Source organism: Chanos chanos, chromosome 6 (assembly GCF_902362185.1).
Source record: "Chanos chanos chromosome 6, fChaCha1.1, whole genome shotgun sequence".
Taxonomy (NCBI): domain Eukaryota; kingdom Metazoa; phylum Chordata; class Actinopteri; order Gonorynchiformes; family Chanidae; genus Chanos; species Chanos chanos.
The window spans coordinates 38,432,000-38,447,478 of NC_044500.1; the positions used below are offsets into that span (position 1 = coordinate 38,432,000).

Here is a 15,479-nt window from a genome sequence, read left to right on the forward strand (position 1 = left end):
TCATCCATGGATAAGTGCTTATGGACTTGCTCCCACATTTGCTCTGGGAATGCAATTGAAGACTGTAAATAATGTTTCCATAGTGACATTAGAGCACCAACTCTTCAGGTTGTTATACAGATTGTGTCATGGCAAAGGAATGTTATTGTGTGCAGAACCTCGCTACTGAAGTGCAAGATATGGCCAATTCTTCGAGATTAAAGGGCTACTAGTGGACTGGAATGTAGAGATGGAAGTGCTTTTATCCAGATAATTATCATTGTCAGGTTCCCTGAAGATAATTCCAAAGGCATTCAGCTTTCTGGCACTGGTACAACGGACCATGTCCCTCAAAAATTTAAATATGAAACATTTATTTGTTTAAACTGCAAACAATTTACTGTTCAGATAACTCCGTAGCTATTCGGGACTCTGGCACTGATAGACAGCAATGAGCAGCAGAACTGGAAAATACAGCAAAACCCCAAATATGTAACATTTATTTGTATAATATACATTTTACTATTGTACTGTCCATTTTTACATTCGGTTTTACTCACAGACATGTAGATAAGTACTGCGCTCAATTACTAACAGTGGAGCTCAAATTCTGACCCCAAAGATAGGTGTGTTGTAATGTTTACATTTAACATTAATGTAGTATATTTAACATTAATTTCACACAATTTTACGGCTAAATTCTCTTTTTGCATAGAAACAGCTACCTCTGTGGTGTCTAGAAATGTAAAAGTGCCATTTAAGGCTAACAATTCATTCTCACTTCACTTTAAAATGTGATAGATTAACAATATCTGAGCTACATGTTGGCATGGATATGCTATGTGTTGGCATAGATATTGTATAGGATTTCACAAAGTGTTACAGGTAACGTACACATAATATAATGGTGATGAATTATCTTATTTCTATTCTGTAATTTCAGTGTGCAATTTCTGCAGATGTTGTGCAGGAAGCATACTAGTCAACTATAGGTTATGTAGATGCATAAAATTTGTCAAATAAAGTGGAAAACAGTACCGTATAGTACAGGTGACAAGCTTCAGTGGACCAAGTTAAACATAAATGTGATGGAGCACCCGAAGGCAAAACACCCAGTCAGGAGGCAGCTGGTGGTATGCCAGTTTATTGCCATCCAATCGCAAGATCCTCATGCGGGAGTACTCTGTTGGACCGAACGTCCTGCAGAAACTGCTGACGTTAAATGCTAGAGAATAGAACAGACCAGGCAAATTATTATTTTTTGTTCCTTAGGATATACATGTATTTTACTGAAAAAAGAAAAAAGTGTTAAAAGGTTGAAAGCAATTTCTGTAGAATGCCTCTGCCTTTTGGTTAGTTTTTGCTATTGGATTACTTGTCTTCCCCAACAACAACTGAAAAATACCTTGCTACAAAGCTCAACTGTTGACAATTTAGCTTGTTTTATAGCTTGACTGTCATGCGTTGGTAGTGTTTAAGAGATATGATATTTAAACTACGTATACACGTTCATTAGCTGGCATGACAAGCATATGTGAGGGTACTCTTCCCTGTAGAGCAAATCAAGTGAGGAGCTATGGTATGATGTCCAGTGACTTTCCTATCTCTCTTAACATTCACACTAATTGTTGGTGTACATATTTCTGAAATATTTCAAAGGAAAAACAAACAGTCCTTCGTGTTGCCAGTGGGTTATACAATTATTCCACTCATACAGGGGCTGCATTCCTTTTACTCAAATTAATAAGTTACAGGTGCAGAGGCTGTGCTGTTAAGAGTATCAACTCATGCTGAAACAAAAAAAAAATGTCTATGGCTCTTCCTGTTGTCTCTCTGTTAATTTTTCAATCTTAACAATTTTGAATGTAGGAAAAACATCTGATGAAGGGACTGTGTAAAGGTCAAAATAGCTGCATGCTGCTCTATTTACTTTTGAGGCTGTTGTTCCCCGCTGCTTGAAAATAACACAAGCATTACTAATATTGCGCTTGTCGGAAAAAATAATCCGTTTTCTGCATTTAGCATTAGGGTTACTGGAATCCAAATGCTCCACTCCACAACTTCTTTTTGAGTTGGCAATAACTCTGTCAAGTTACAGATGCATTTTCTTTATTTCTCTCTTTCTGTCTCTCTTTCTTTCTGCCTTTCTCTCTTTCTTTCTTACCTACTTACTTACTTACATTTTTAGCTCTATTCCCTGTGAGTTCCTATTTCTAACTTACAGGGTTCGTGTTTCTTTGGAGCTGGACTCTAGAGGTAAAGACAATGTGTGTAAATAGTAATACAAACATTAGAGGAAATGGGACGGGTCCCACCCACCAATAATCAGTCCTAATCACTGTCGAGGCAAACTTTGCAGATCTGTGTGACTCTGGTAACTAATCAAGGCATATGCTTCTCAGAGACAGGGGGAAGAACAGCTTGTGCTTTTGGCAGACTTGGAGTCCTTCGCTGGAGTGTTCACAGATGTTCCCAGTCTTTTCTCTCCATCAGCTAACCTACTTTTGCTCCCTGGACACTCAGTTAGGTACTCCGTTGGCTACTTTTCTCTCAAAATGCGACAAACACTTCAAAAAAGGGAAAGGAGAGGGTGCAGAGTGTCTCTCCCCTCCAATCCTGTCACATTTTCCATTTTTTTTTTCTCAGAGCCTGCTTATTTGAGATGTTTAGTTTCTCTTGCCAAGGATTATTTCATAAGGAAAAGTGCAAGCATTTTTTTTTTTCAAATCTCTTTCGTCTGCCCCAAAACTTTGCGTCAGACCTCAGACATTACAGGCAACAAACAACATGCCTATACCATGAGACAAAGCCAGTTTGAAGTCATGAACTTCAAAATATGTGTCCTTAGAGACATGATGTTTAGCCATTTTAATATGTACACTTCAGAGGAATTGAACCAAAAAGCTTGAAACACCTACATTTGGAATGGACTGAGATCAAGTATCACTCCCTTTGATTGAATCCTCAACTAGCTAGTATTTTTATCCTCAAAGCAGTGTACTCAAGCAGTTGAGAATCATTTGTATTCAGATTCCATAAGCCTTTGCTCACAAATTCCCATTGAACAGGAAGATGACAAAATGCATCTTGAATGTGTAATAAGGCTCTGAAACAGGAAATCAGCACACCAGAAATATGACAATGGTCTTTATACCCTTATATGTGCAAAACTACCCAGAAGTGTGAGTGTGAGGATGGGAAGCCTGAATAGGAATATGAGAAATAAATACTACAGTGTAATCTATGTAGTCTCCCATCATCTACGATAATTAAGGACATTCTGGATGTTTTAATTATTCCAAATTTTAATTAACAAAATGAATCCTGAGTGAATTATGATATATATCCATTTCACGAATCCTTGCTCATAAAGTCCTCTATTTATATGTTCTCAGGAACATCAAAACCACCAATATTTCGTTGCAAAATTTTGTAAAGACTGTGTAGTGACACCACCATTTGTTGTAAAGCTTCTGTTGGAGGACGGGCAAATCTTTTTAGTCTGGATTTTTCACATAGTTTTGCCACTGTTTAGGCTTGGTATTAATAAATCTGAATTGAATTGAATTGAATTGAATTGAATTGAATTGAATCATATCTAAAATGCATGATAGATGTAAATTGGGCTTGGCTGATTCACAAGATTGTGCTATTGTGTTTCCATGCAGAGGAATTAATGATCATTGGCAGAGTATGTCTTTTGAAATGATGCATGATAAAAGGCATTCTGACTGTTTGTTACTTTCCATCTAGTTTATCACCCAAATTCCATCTAGTTTACCACCCAAATTATTCCATTACTCATTGTTAAGAGCCACAAAAATGCTTTCAGTTTTTCACCAAGCATGTCCTATCTCTTGTTATTGGACAGTTAACTTCACTAGATTTAATGATGACTTCATTCTATATGATCAGTAAGTATCTGATCCCGATAAAAGCCTAACTGTGAATCTGCATTAGTTGGACTCTCATTGTCTCACCTTGAATGAGATTTGCCTCCAGGTAGAGGTATTGGAGGGTGGTGGGGACCACTGGGGTTTGGGTCAGCAGGTTGTGGGAGAGATCAAGCTCAACCAATGAAGTAATGTTAAAGGCACCAGAAGCCAGACCATTGTCCTGCAGCTGATTGTAGCCAAGGCGAAGGTAGCGAAGGCTACTAAAGTCTTGTAGACTGTCCTCGGAAACACCAGTCATTGAGTTGTTGGAAAGGTAAAGCTGTTGGACTGATGGAGGTAGATACTTGGGGAATGTATCTAGGAAGTTGTGACTGAGATCCAGCAAGTTCAGAGATGAGAGGCCTGGTTAAAAAAATGAGAAATAAATACTGCTTTATAACCATTCAGCCATTATAATGACAGGCATTGTGGATAATTCCACAAATGTCTAAGCATATTCTTAAAAGACATGACAATCTTAGTAATGTTGTTTCACAAGTGGAATTTGCAAACAAGGAAATGATTGATCAAATGGATTACCTTCAAAGTCACCTTTTCCAATTGCCTTTAGCCTGTTGCCCTGGAGCAGAAGAAGTGTCAGATTTCCTAGATTCTGGAATGCACCTGGGGAAATTTTCTCGATGTGATTATATGCCAGTCGCAGTTGCCTGAGCCCACTGGGAAGCCCAGTTGGCACCTCAGTCAAGTTGTTATGGTTCATAAAGAGATTCACTAGCTGTGTGTGATTGGACAGCCACATGCTATTTATATCTTTACTGTGTATTTGATTCCAGTCCAGGAAGAGCCAGCGCAACCTGGTGACATTGACCAAGGCTCCACTGGGGATACCTGAGATTTTGTTTCTTTGGAGAAAGAGATACTGGGTCCTAGATGGTAGACTCTCAGGGAGCTGGTTTAGACCCTTGTGGTCACAGTACAGTGCTGTGGGCCACTGGATTGGACAGTCACATTGCAGTGGACAGCTTTCGGTGTTAACTGCCCTATACCAGCTTGGGTCCATACGATCCCTCAGGCTTACAACACTCGGCTCTCCTAGCAGTCGATTGATCCAGAAGGGAATTCCACCATAGTCCAGGTCTGTGTTTGAGGCCCAAGCAAGCCCACACACCAGGAGCACCAGCACTAATGGCCTAATATCCATGGATCTTGTTGTTTGTCCTAATAAAAAACAACCTGTAACATGTTATGATACAAGCTTGAGATGCATACTGAGAATGCAAACTATAAAGTATTGTAAAATAAAATAAAATATGTTAAACATCACTGGTAAGGATATGATGATTTCCCTCTAGATTGTGATATCTATGATGAAATGCAGGTTTTACCACACCTAATTCAGATTTTGGCTGGAAAACAATCTGATAATTTTTCACATATGTTTTTACTGTATTGTTGTGGGGTGATTATGGTCAGTAATTCACCGACGGTGTATAATGCACATCTTTATCATCTATGACAGGAATTTAAACCATTTATTGTGCTTTAGTTAACAATTCTAACATGCTTCATAATGAACAGAACTGTTTTTCACTCTCCCCCATCTTTAGAATCAGCCCTAATTCATAACACACAGCACAAATGTACAACAAACCAGAGAAACAATGAAATGTGCGTACCTTTTGTCTTTGAATTCAAAAACCAAGTTGATGTTTTAGTTTTGTTTGGTTTTGTGCGTCTCCTTGTGTGTTTGGGATCTTACCGACGCAACCCTCTCAGGATACTGCATAGCTTTGCTCAGGGAACCTGCAGAGTTTACCCAGTCACTGAAACATTCCACACAGTGTCATGGCCAAGGCCCCAGACTCTTTCACGACTACCATAATCTTCCCTTTCTTCTTTTTTTTTTTTCCCCCACATCTCACTCAGCAGCCTATGGTTGCTGTCTAGCCACACATACTCCACACAACATTTGGTAAAAACATGTGTGCTGGCAGCAGAGTAAAACATGTCTGAGAGAAAATACTGTTTGAGTTTGGCAGGCAGACAGAAAAATGCATACAACATGAAATACAAACTGAGGTTAATGCTTGGTAGTTTAAAATGGATAAATGTACACTTCAAACATGTCCAATTGAAGATTCTTTCAAATGTTGATTATATTTTTTGCTTGCATACATGCTAATACGTGTCTCACCTTTGAGCCTTGCTCTGTTTGAGAGCTGCTGATGTGTGATGCATTTGTTTGGAGTGTTTGTTAATAAGCTTCTCACTGACACAGTATGTGAAGTTTGCCTTGTTTCAGACTCCACCACACAGCAGTCTGCTATGGAACTTATGACAGTGTACAGTGCAGTACAGCTGGAGTGGACCTGGGGAGCCAAACAGACCCTGTCAGTGTGTGTGTGTGTATGTGTGTGTGTGTGCTTATACCATGTGTAGTTTAGTTTTACACAGTGGAAAGACTTCAAAGCCCTCCCCAAAAGGATGACGCATGTGTATTGGGTTAAGGGTATTACAATAGTCAGCACAGTGCCCCCTAGCACATTTGCAGTCTAATATCATGCACCATAGTTTATTGCTTGAGTATTTATCTTACTAAGAAGGCACATAGTCAAAGAAAAAGTCAATGCTACTATACTCAAAACAGATCTAAAGCTTTTGCTTTGAAATATGTATTTGTATACTGTTGTCATACCTTGTAACTGCGTGATAACTGATTCTAAGTAGGCCTACTTCAGTTATTCATGTAAATCTGTCAGTTTGGGAAAATGTTTTGCAGTTTAAAGCATGGGGCACTTACAAGTGTTTAATGTTCTGTCCAAAGCCACAACTTAAAAATTTTTCCCTTTACTCTTGGCAAAAGTATCTTTCTGTAAAATACCACTTTTCCCAAAAAGTACTTAAATTTTTCTGCCCTTGACCATCAAACATTGTACAATGTTTCACAATGTTACTGTCATTATTTCATACCTTCCCACTGGTGTTGTTTATAGGATTTTTTCATCTGACATATACTGTACATGATACATGCGTGATGTAATATAATAGCATTATAAAAGAAATGTCTTAAGCAGTTTAGCAGAATGATTTATTTCAAATAACACTAACTGCAGGCCAAAAATCTAACTGGTTGATTAAAGCTGGGTTTAGCATGCACCCTTTGAACGCATACTTTCTGAAGCCACGTAGATATTTTAAACATAAGTTTTTATCTTTTAAATGTCAAGAGATAGACCACAGGCATATAAAGTCACAATTTAAAGCTAAAGAAACTTAAATATGAGCATGAAATCTAGTTCCATCATGGGCAGGAATTGCAATGTACCACAAGATCACAGGGGACATTTAATTTAATTTCCATTGTCTCATTGATGTGTTTTTGATTAAAAACCCTCTAACACTTATTATTATAATGTCCACGATGAGTACAAGCACAAAATTGCTCCCACAAATTACACAGCTTGTTTAAGGAATTCAAAACAATTCCATTGACCTCAGAGCAGATGTTCCTTCAGTTTCATAAATGCATTTATAATGATGGTTTTAAATCTATTATGACTAAAATTTGGTTTTGCCCTGTAGGGTCTGCAGAGGGTTCATACATGAAATGAGGGCCTTCACCCTCAGTCACCTGCACTCTCTTTGAAGTCTTAATATAGGAGTTTTGAAAAATGTTGACTTTCCTCTGAAAATATTACTTTAAGTCTGGACTGGTGTGTTTGTGAAGTAGAGGTACATGCCATTCCAAAGGACACAGCAGCCTTCCACTGACTGTTTAATATCTTTTCCATGAAAACAGAAGGATATGAAGAAACGTTCTATTGCTTTTTGGATGGAGTTCTACTTTGCAGTGAGAGACTATGAAAAAATCCAGATTAACCAAAAAAACAACAACAAAAAAAACAAAACACTTAACCATTCATATTAATTCCTCACAAGAAAAATTAACCGTTTAACCGTTACATTTGCTTTGAAAAGAAAACCCCAAGTTAAACTCACCATTAGAAAAAAGCCATTTTACCTTGGATTGCTCCACAGACTGTGAATCTGAAGTGTCGAAGCAAGCAAACTGAGAACATCTATTATGTTTAATAAACCATATAAAATAGACATGTTACTGTCTCATGGTTTGATAGCAGCAGTTTTGGGGTTAAAGAGTTGGACAGCCTTTTTGCACAAATGAAACCCATGCTTTGTAGCCCTGGTAGACACATTCCTTTTTCAGAACCATGTGTTCTCTATTCCTCAATACCTCCAAACCTGCACATCAGCACAGCCTGCTGTGGAAGACTCCACACATTCCCTACCATTTTCTGCCCTTCCATTCCTGTGCTATCTGCCTCCTCATAACTCAGAGATTATGGTGGATATGTATGTATGAATGTAAACTGTATTAGCATTCGTTAGCTGAAAGTTTTGCTTCTTTAAAAAAAAAAACAAAAAAAAACTTTAAAACTTGTTATTACAGTTCTTTCTGAGGCAGGTCTCTGTGGTTTGTGTGCTCTATGCAGTGCCAAGCCACAGTGGTTACACTTACAGTCAGACTGGATGAAGGGGATAGGTGTTAGTCTGCAGCAAAAACGTCTTCCTGTTTTCGTCTACCTACACTGAGGAGGTGATCATGTTAAAAAAAAAAAAATGCGTTCTTAAAACTTTCCTTTGCATTCTCAAAGCTTTCTTTTTTGCTTAAAAGATGGTATGATCAGGCCTCTCTGGAAAACACTGTGATGTAAGAAAGCCTTTTTATGTATAATTACCAATCTATTTGGGCCTTTATAAGGTTGAGTTGTTTTGCAGGGAGCTCATCTATATTCTCCAGCGCCTTAACCCAGACTGGGAGAACATGACTCAAACCCTGGCTTCAGATATTCATGATCTTCTCAAAAGTGTTGACTAGGGGGCGCAATGTTACAAACTGCTAAACCACAGTTTTTATATGCAGTGAATTATGAAATGCACTCCGCAGTTTAAAGAAAGAAGGTTTGGGGGGAAAAAGACCACAGTTCAATTGATCTTTGAGTTCTTTTTTCATTTCAAACTAATATCACTCTGAAAACGGGCTGGGGACTTTTGAAGTGGCAGTAATAACTACCATATGTGTGGGAAGTGTATGTATGGGCTACCAAGTGTGAGGGGAAATGTATATGTTTGATTACACAGTCATGGGGAGCTTGGTTTTGGTTAAACACAGCTGTGATAGACTCTAGCTTACTTGAGTTCATCTCAAGTGTCAGCCTTTCCATTAACAGCTTGATATTTCTGAAAATAAGCACAATGTTATGACATTTCTTTTAGTCCTGTACCACAATATGAGTTTTAAGGATGGTACACCAAGATAGGGTCCGATAATCCACACTTAACGGATAATTGTGTCCATTCAAAAAGACCTGCCAAAATGTCATGCCAGTCACTTTAATACTGACTAAAAGCTGATTAACCTCATGTTCACCATAATGAAAATAATAATATAATTTTGCATACTGGTTTGTATACTCAGAATATTACTTTGCATCTGAAACGGTCAGACAAAGCTACCCATTGATACAATTCAATCAGGATTCACACAAAGTGTACGATATTTGATTGAGCACAGCAGCAATTCGATTCTGAAACGTTCTTCCCAGTCAACCTTTGCCGCCAAATGTTGTATCATAATTTCTGTGAGAGAATAAAAGCAACAAACTGTCAGGCTATGCGGTTACTTTCACTCAGTGAGTGTTCATATGTGAGAACATGTGAGATACAAGGCCGCAGAAAGGTGGTGCTGGACATATGTTTCGTATTGAGTATCTCACGGTTGTCCTCAGAGGTCAGCGGTTCAGGTTACACTGAGGGGTCTTGCTGTTGACAGACCTCAAAGATGAACCTCTCCACTCTTCCCCCTTGATACTTATGACCTGAGTAAACAGTAAATCATTCCTCTTCTTGTTAACTGCTTTGTGTGTGTGAGTCAGATGCACTTTATACTTTGCCCTCTTACCATCTTTAACATTAAAATGCAAAAAGAAGGTCATTTCCAGGTTTTGAGAAAACCTGATAGGCCACAACCTACATAACAACATAATTACATAACAGTACAATAGCTTGGTTTACTCAGTTTAGACGTAGTTAGAGACAGATAAGAAACTGGACTTTTATACATTGTTCTTTTAAGGCACACACAGCATCCTCAGCAGAGTGGAATATCAACAATGACACACAGTGAGAAATCAGGTCACTGCTTTTCGGTGGCTCACATATGGTATCTGTTTACAAGGCAATGCAGCTTCCTGCAATTTCATGAGAGCATAAAGTTAGTTGCAGGGTTGTTAAAATCAGTGTTCTATTAACCCAGACAGACAATGAGCCATTAACTTGCAGTGTGATGCTAGGATGCACAACCATCAAGAGACTACAAAGTAGGACATAAAAAATAGAACATCTGGGAGACTTTGACAACAACATGTAAAAATAATTATCTCTCAGATTTTAGAAAACAGATTTGGTGAGTCCTCCATAAACAAACTGCAGCAACAAGGATTTATGCCAGTACCACATTCCACAAAATCATATTTCTTAAAAAAAAGAAAAAGAAAGAAAAAATTAATTGTAAGAAATATTGTTTCCATGACAACCACAGCAGGGGTTTTAAATCCCCCAGTACTCTTTCATTTTCATACAAAAAAACAAAAAACAAAAAAAACATGACACATCAGAGACAAAGTCCCACTCTCCCACCACCATTGCTTCATTCTTTTGCCTCAGTCAAACAAAAGCACTCTTGAAAACAGATTGTCCCTCTTCCAAAACTGCCCTTTCATGTGTGTTTGGTTCCTCAAAGGGTGATTTAAAAAAAAACTGACACCAAAAAAGAAGAGGTTCTAAATCTTCATTCAAAGGAAGTATCCACTCTCCAGTCGTTGAATTTCAACAACTATGAGATACTCTCATGGTTTCAGGTCCAGTGTTTGCTTAAATTGGACCCTTGGTGAATCCTAATGAATTGCTTTTGATGTTTCAAACTGCATAAAGAGTCCAGTTCAATCTCTCAGATTGAAAGAACGTTCTCAAAATGGAAGAATATACTTGAAGAATTTTAGAACTCTAAAACAAAAACTCATTGGCAATTATGTTTTCAGAATATCTGAATGGCCTTCATGAGAGAGGACAGAAAGAAAGAATGTAAAGTGTTTCCTGATGCTGAACTCGTCTTCCTCTGGGATATTACACAGTTCATTGGCTGTAGCCAAAGATGGGGCAAACTGAGCATGGATTTCCACTAAATAAACAAACCCCCATCCCCAACCCCCCCCCCCCCCCCCCCTCTCCCCCAAGCATAACACGTTTCACATTGCTTCAGTATGTCCACGCAATGCATGATACTTCGGTATATCTAAACAACCACAAGGGATCAATGGGATCAATTATGTTCCCCTCCTGAAAAAAACAGGACATTTATGAAAACATTAAACAATGACTGCCCAAGAATACATTGGATTTCAAAAAGGCTACTACCTTGCATCCAGCAGCTGTAGGGCTTCCGAAGAGTGATTTATGTATTCTGAAAACATAGCTTAGATGGGGTTTTTTCTTGGAAATTTAGATGCTCTAGAATCATTGAATACACCTAAAATACTATCTGTCCAACAATTTAGACGATATCCGAAATAGATACAATAGTATATTATAGACTGAAAATGCCCCCTCAATACGTAAGACATTTTTATTTGAAAATAGCTTTAGCACATCTCCTTGTGCTGTTATGTCTTGATTTGCTAAGTTCATTTCTGTGGTTTATGCTCTTTTTGGAAAACTATTTTCAGTCATTTCCATGTATACATACTTCTATATGTATACATAGATAACCACAAATTACAGAGCTCTGTTACAGAAAAAATGAAAATTGAGAACTCTATAAGCAACCTGCAATCTGCGCAATGCTTAGAACCGGTACATAGTGTTCTACAGTATGTGAGGGTGACACAGCTCCGCCTTCACGTCCCATAAAGTGTCTCCAGGAAATCTCACAAACCTGGGGCTGTCTGGCTCTGCACCTCCTCTCCTCTGTCTGGGAGCAATCTATAGCATTGCTCCCTTGTCTCAACCACTGGCTCTGCAGATCTCCTTATCTAAAAACATCTGTGCTTTCTCCTCCAGCACCAAAGGCTTCTAGGGGCAAAAGGGGACTAGGCATTCCACAGTGTGACAGCCTGGATAGAAATACAAAATGAGGAGGCAGAGAAGTTGGTAAGACTTGGAGACATACTGCAGACAGAGAAAAGAGAGAAAACATAATCTCTCTCTCTCTTCATCTTTAAACCTCTTAGGCCTCTATACTTATTTCCATACTTTATGTCGTCATCGTCCTCTTTGGCAGGAAATAGAAATCCAATCCCCGCAACAAGTCATTCTGTATTCTGAAACTGCTGTCAAAGCATCTGGTTGCTCTTTCTGATTCTCCATAGAGTGGAGACAAAGCACTCTGTTTGAGCAGAGGTTGCCAGTAACATGGATTTTAAATGTTGTGTATATCGATTTTTAGTGACAAACTAACATCAAGAGTATTAAGAAAGCGTTCCCCAATGTCCAAGTCTCTCTTTATTTCACTGCCTGTCTTTCAGTTAGTACTTTCACCCTGGTTTGGAAAGGCCAGTCCCTTTTTGTTTCATGCAGTCCACTCTGCCCAATGGAATACATGTGTATATATATATATATATATATATATATATATATATATATATATATATATACTTCAATTTCACCTTAATACAATGTCATTTTTTTTCAATTTGTAACAAATTTTCACTTTATTTTGAAACTTTTCCCATTTTTTTCTTTAAATCAGCTGAAATGGTGCAGTCAAATGCTGTACATGTGTTTGCACCCAAGAAGAAAAATGATGTGTGTTAGTTTAGCACTGAGGAAGTGGCAAAAGTAAATAGAGTGCGGCGAGGGAGACAGCCCCCTGTTGCCCTGTTAATGGTCAGGTCAGCTCCATGGTGGGGTCCTCTCTCCCCTTAATGAGAAAAACTTGGCATTTTGGGGACCAGATACCCTTGACATTTTCCACAGATGGAACTTATCTAATTCAGCCACCCTACAAGGGTGGAAAACGGACCAGCCATGGAGAGGGAAGTGTATGGTAATTGGACAGGGTTTGCAAGGGGGGCTAGGAGGGTGGAGGCGAAAGACTTGAAGGGGAGAGAGGGTATTTACAAAGACTTTGGCAAAGTCACACTCCACAGTCCAACAGAGCTTTGGAGTGCGACGGGGGAAAGAGGAGGGACTCCCTTTTTCTGATCAGGTAGGTGTGTGATTTCTTAAAAGTTATGAGAAACACTTCATAAGGTAAACAAAAGTAATTTCATATGATTTTGGGGTTTTTTTTCTTACAAAAATCAGTTGACATTTATTCAACATTTCCCTGCAGCACTTGGATTGGGTTGAGCCACAGTGCCATGTATAGAGATATTTGGCATCTTTTTTTTCTCCCTCCAAATATCAGTGCAAATACAGCACCTTAGATGGGACACTTAATATTTGTGTCTGAGTGTCTTTAAATGGATGACTGATTATGCTGAAAAAGAGTGCTACAGGTTCTGGTATGACTGATGTATGCTTTACTATATAGCTCCTGAGCCCTCTGCCTCTCCAACCATGAGACTAGCTGCTCTCCTGCTGTTGCTGGGGCTCCTACATCCTTCTTTGGGGCATCCCAGAGACCCCTTATTTTGGGTGGCTGCCCTGCGGAGCATGCAGGCTGATAACACAGGTGGCGAATGTCCAGCAGAATGTGACTGTCCACCCACCTTCCCTATTGCCATGTACTGCGACAACCGCAACCTTAAAAAGATGCCATACATCCCCTCACGCATGAAGTATGTCTACCTGCAGCACAATCAAATCACTACTGTTCCTGATAGTGCTTTCGGAAATGCTACAAACCTCATATGGATCATGCTCCATGAGAACCAGATCAACACTGTTGGGAAGAAGGCTTTTGCCAATCTAATGAGTCTGGAGCGCCTTTATTTGAACGGTAATAACATGACGAAAGTGCCAGCCAACTTGCCCCGCTCCCTACGTGACCTCCGCCTCAGTAATAACAAGATTGCTAAAGTGCCTCCTAATGCTTTTGAGGGTATGAACAATTTGACCATCCTTCTTCTCCAAAACAATGCCATCCAAGAAGTGGTTGGAGCACTGAAGGGACTTAAATCACTCATATTGCTCGATGTCAGCGGCAACAAACTGAAGAAGGTTCCAGAGGGTCTGCCAGATATGCTGCACCAGCTGTACCTGGAGTCCAATTCTATTGAAGCTGTCCCAGCCGACTTCCTGGACCACTTCTCCAATTTACAGTACATCCGGATCTCCCACAATGAGCTGACAGACAAGGGTATCCCTCCTAATGCCTTCAATGTCAGTGGGCTAATTGAACTGGACCTTTCCTTCAACAAGCTGGAGAGGATCCCTACAGTCAGCACAAGCCTGGAACACCTTTACCTGCAGGCCAATCAGATTAAAGGTATAGCCTGTCTAACTTTATCTCATAACGATACAAGGATTCTATAGATCATCAGTTTGAATAAATTCAAGCCTCCTGTTTTGCTTAGAGTTGTGGCATGGGTCTAGTCCATGGTTATATCTTTATTCTGTGCCAGTAGTCCAAATATAGTTCTAAACAAAGATATTGAAAAACTATTGTGGAAATATTCTTTGCTTTTAGAAACTGCTTTGGTTTGAAACATCATCATTGGTCATTTTATTGAATCACATTTAAAACATGAGGTGTTACTGTTGTTTAAAGTATTTTCAAATCAGTGGTGATGTTAAGACAGGAATGTTACAAAAAAACTACAAAAAAAACGTGTCAGCACATTAATTCTGTGAAAGAGCAGTGTGTTTCCTGAACTGATCTCTATTAGGAAAAGCATAAACTAATAATATGTAAGTATTACAGATCCTTCAAAGTGCTTTTACATAAGAATTCAATCACTTTTTAAAGTCATAACTATTATCTTCATGTAACATGTGGGTTAAAAACAGCCCAAGCGTATTGCATGGATACTGGTTTTGATTACTTACCTAATACTTGAATGGAAATATATGTGAGGCAGAGGATTAGTCATGGAACAATTCTGAGTGTTTGGATGTCATACAAATTGTACTGTCTACTCTACAAGAATCACATTGAAACTCACAGATTACAACGATTATTTACTTTGAAGATTAAAAAAAAATACTTCAATAAGCAAATAAACAAATGTTAGATGCTGTTTTTATTGAACCATGCTCTAAACTGACTTTTGTATTGTTCTGTGAAATCTTTGTGATAACTGAACTAATTTAGTATAAAATACCTGTCCTCTCAGAGTTTACCCTGGGAAGTTTCTGCAGTGTGGTGGACATCACAAACTTCTCCAAACTGAAGGTGCTGCGGCTGGATGGCAATGAAATCAATCGGAGAGACGTGCCATCTGAGGCTTCTCTGTGTCTCCGCCTTGCCTCTGACATTATCCTATAGATCCTCCACTCATCCAGCAGGGGGCAGCCCTGCACACTGTCTTTTTTTTCATAACCAACATCATTCCTCGTCTTCTGGAGTGTGACCTAAAATATTTG

General features: G+C 38.9%; 2 protein-coding genes across 2 annotated transcripts; one reads left to right on the forward strand and one right to left on the reverse strand.

Moving 5' to 3' along the window:
• Nucleotides 1–1,052: 1,052 nt before the first annotated feature.
• On the reverse strand, nucleotides 1,053–5,076 carry LOC115815720 (lumican). Its single transcript, XM_030778711.1, has 3 exons — nucleotides 4,455–5,076; nucleotides 3,960–4,277; nucleotides 1,053–1,204 (listed from the first exon to the last, which is right to left on the reverse strand). Exons 1-3 carry the CDS (start codon nucleotides 5,074–5,076, stop codon nucleotides 1,053–1,055), a joined length of 1,092 nt encoding a protein of 363 aa, XP_030634571.1.
• Nucleotides 5,077–13,511: 8,435 nt separating this feature from the next.
• On the forward strand, nucleotides 13,512–15,381 carry fmoda (fibromodulin a). Its single transcript, XM_030778498.1, has 2 exons — nucleotides 13,512–14,382; nucleotides 15,230–15,381. The coding sequence occupies exons 1-2, from the start codon at nucleotides 13,512–13,514 to the stop codon at nucleotides 15,379–15,381; spliced, it is 1,023 nt and encodes a 340-aa protein (XP_030634358.1).
• Nucleotides 15,382–15,479: the final 98 nt, after the last annotated feature.

Coding starts and splice junctions, on each gene's coding strand:
- fmoda (XM_030778498.1), top strand. CDS start 13,512: ATGAGACTAGCTGCTCTCCTGCTGTTGCTGGGGCTCCTACATCCTTCT. Junction 14,383..15,229: donor GCAGGCCAATCAGATTAAAG/GTATAGCCTGTC, acceptor CTGTCCTCTCAG/AGTTTACCCTGGGAAGTTTC.
- LOC115815720 (XM_030778711.1), bottom strand. CDS start 5,076: ATGGATATTAGGCCATTAGTGCTGGTGCTCCTGGTGTGTGGGCTTGCT. Junction 4,278..4,454: donor TGGAAAAGGTGACTTTGAAG/GTAATCCATTTG, acceptor TTTTTTAACCAG/GCCTCTCATCTCTGAACTTG. Junction 1,205..3,959: donor GGAGGCAAATCTCATTCAAG/GTGAGACAATGA, acceptor TCTATTCTCTAG/CATTTAACGTCAGCAGTTTC.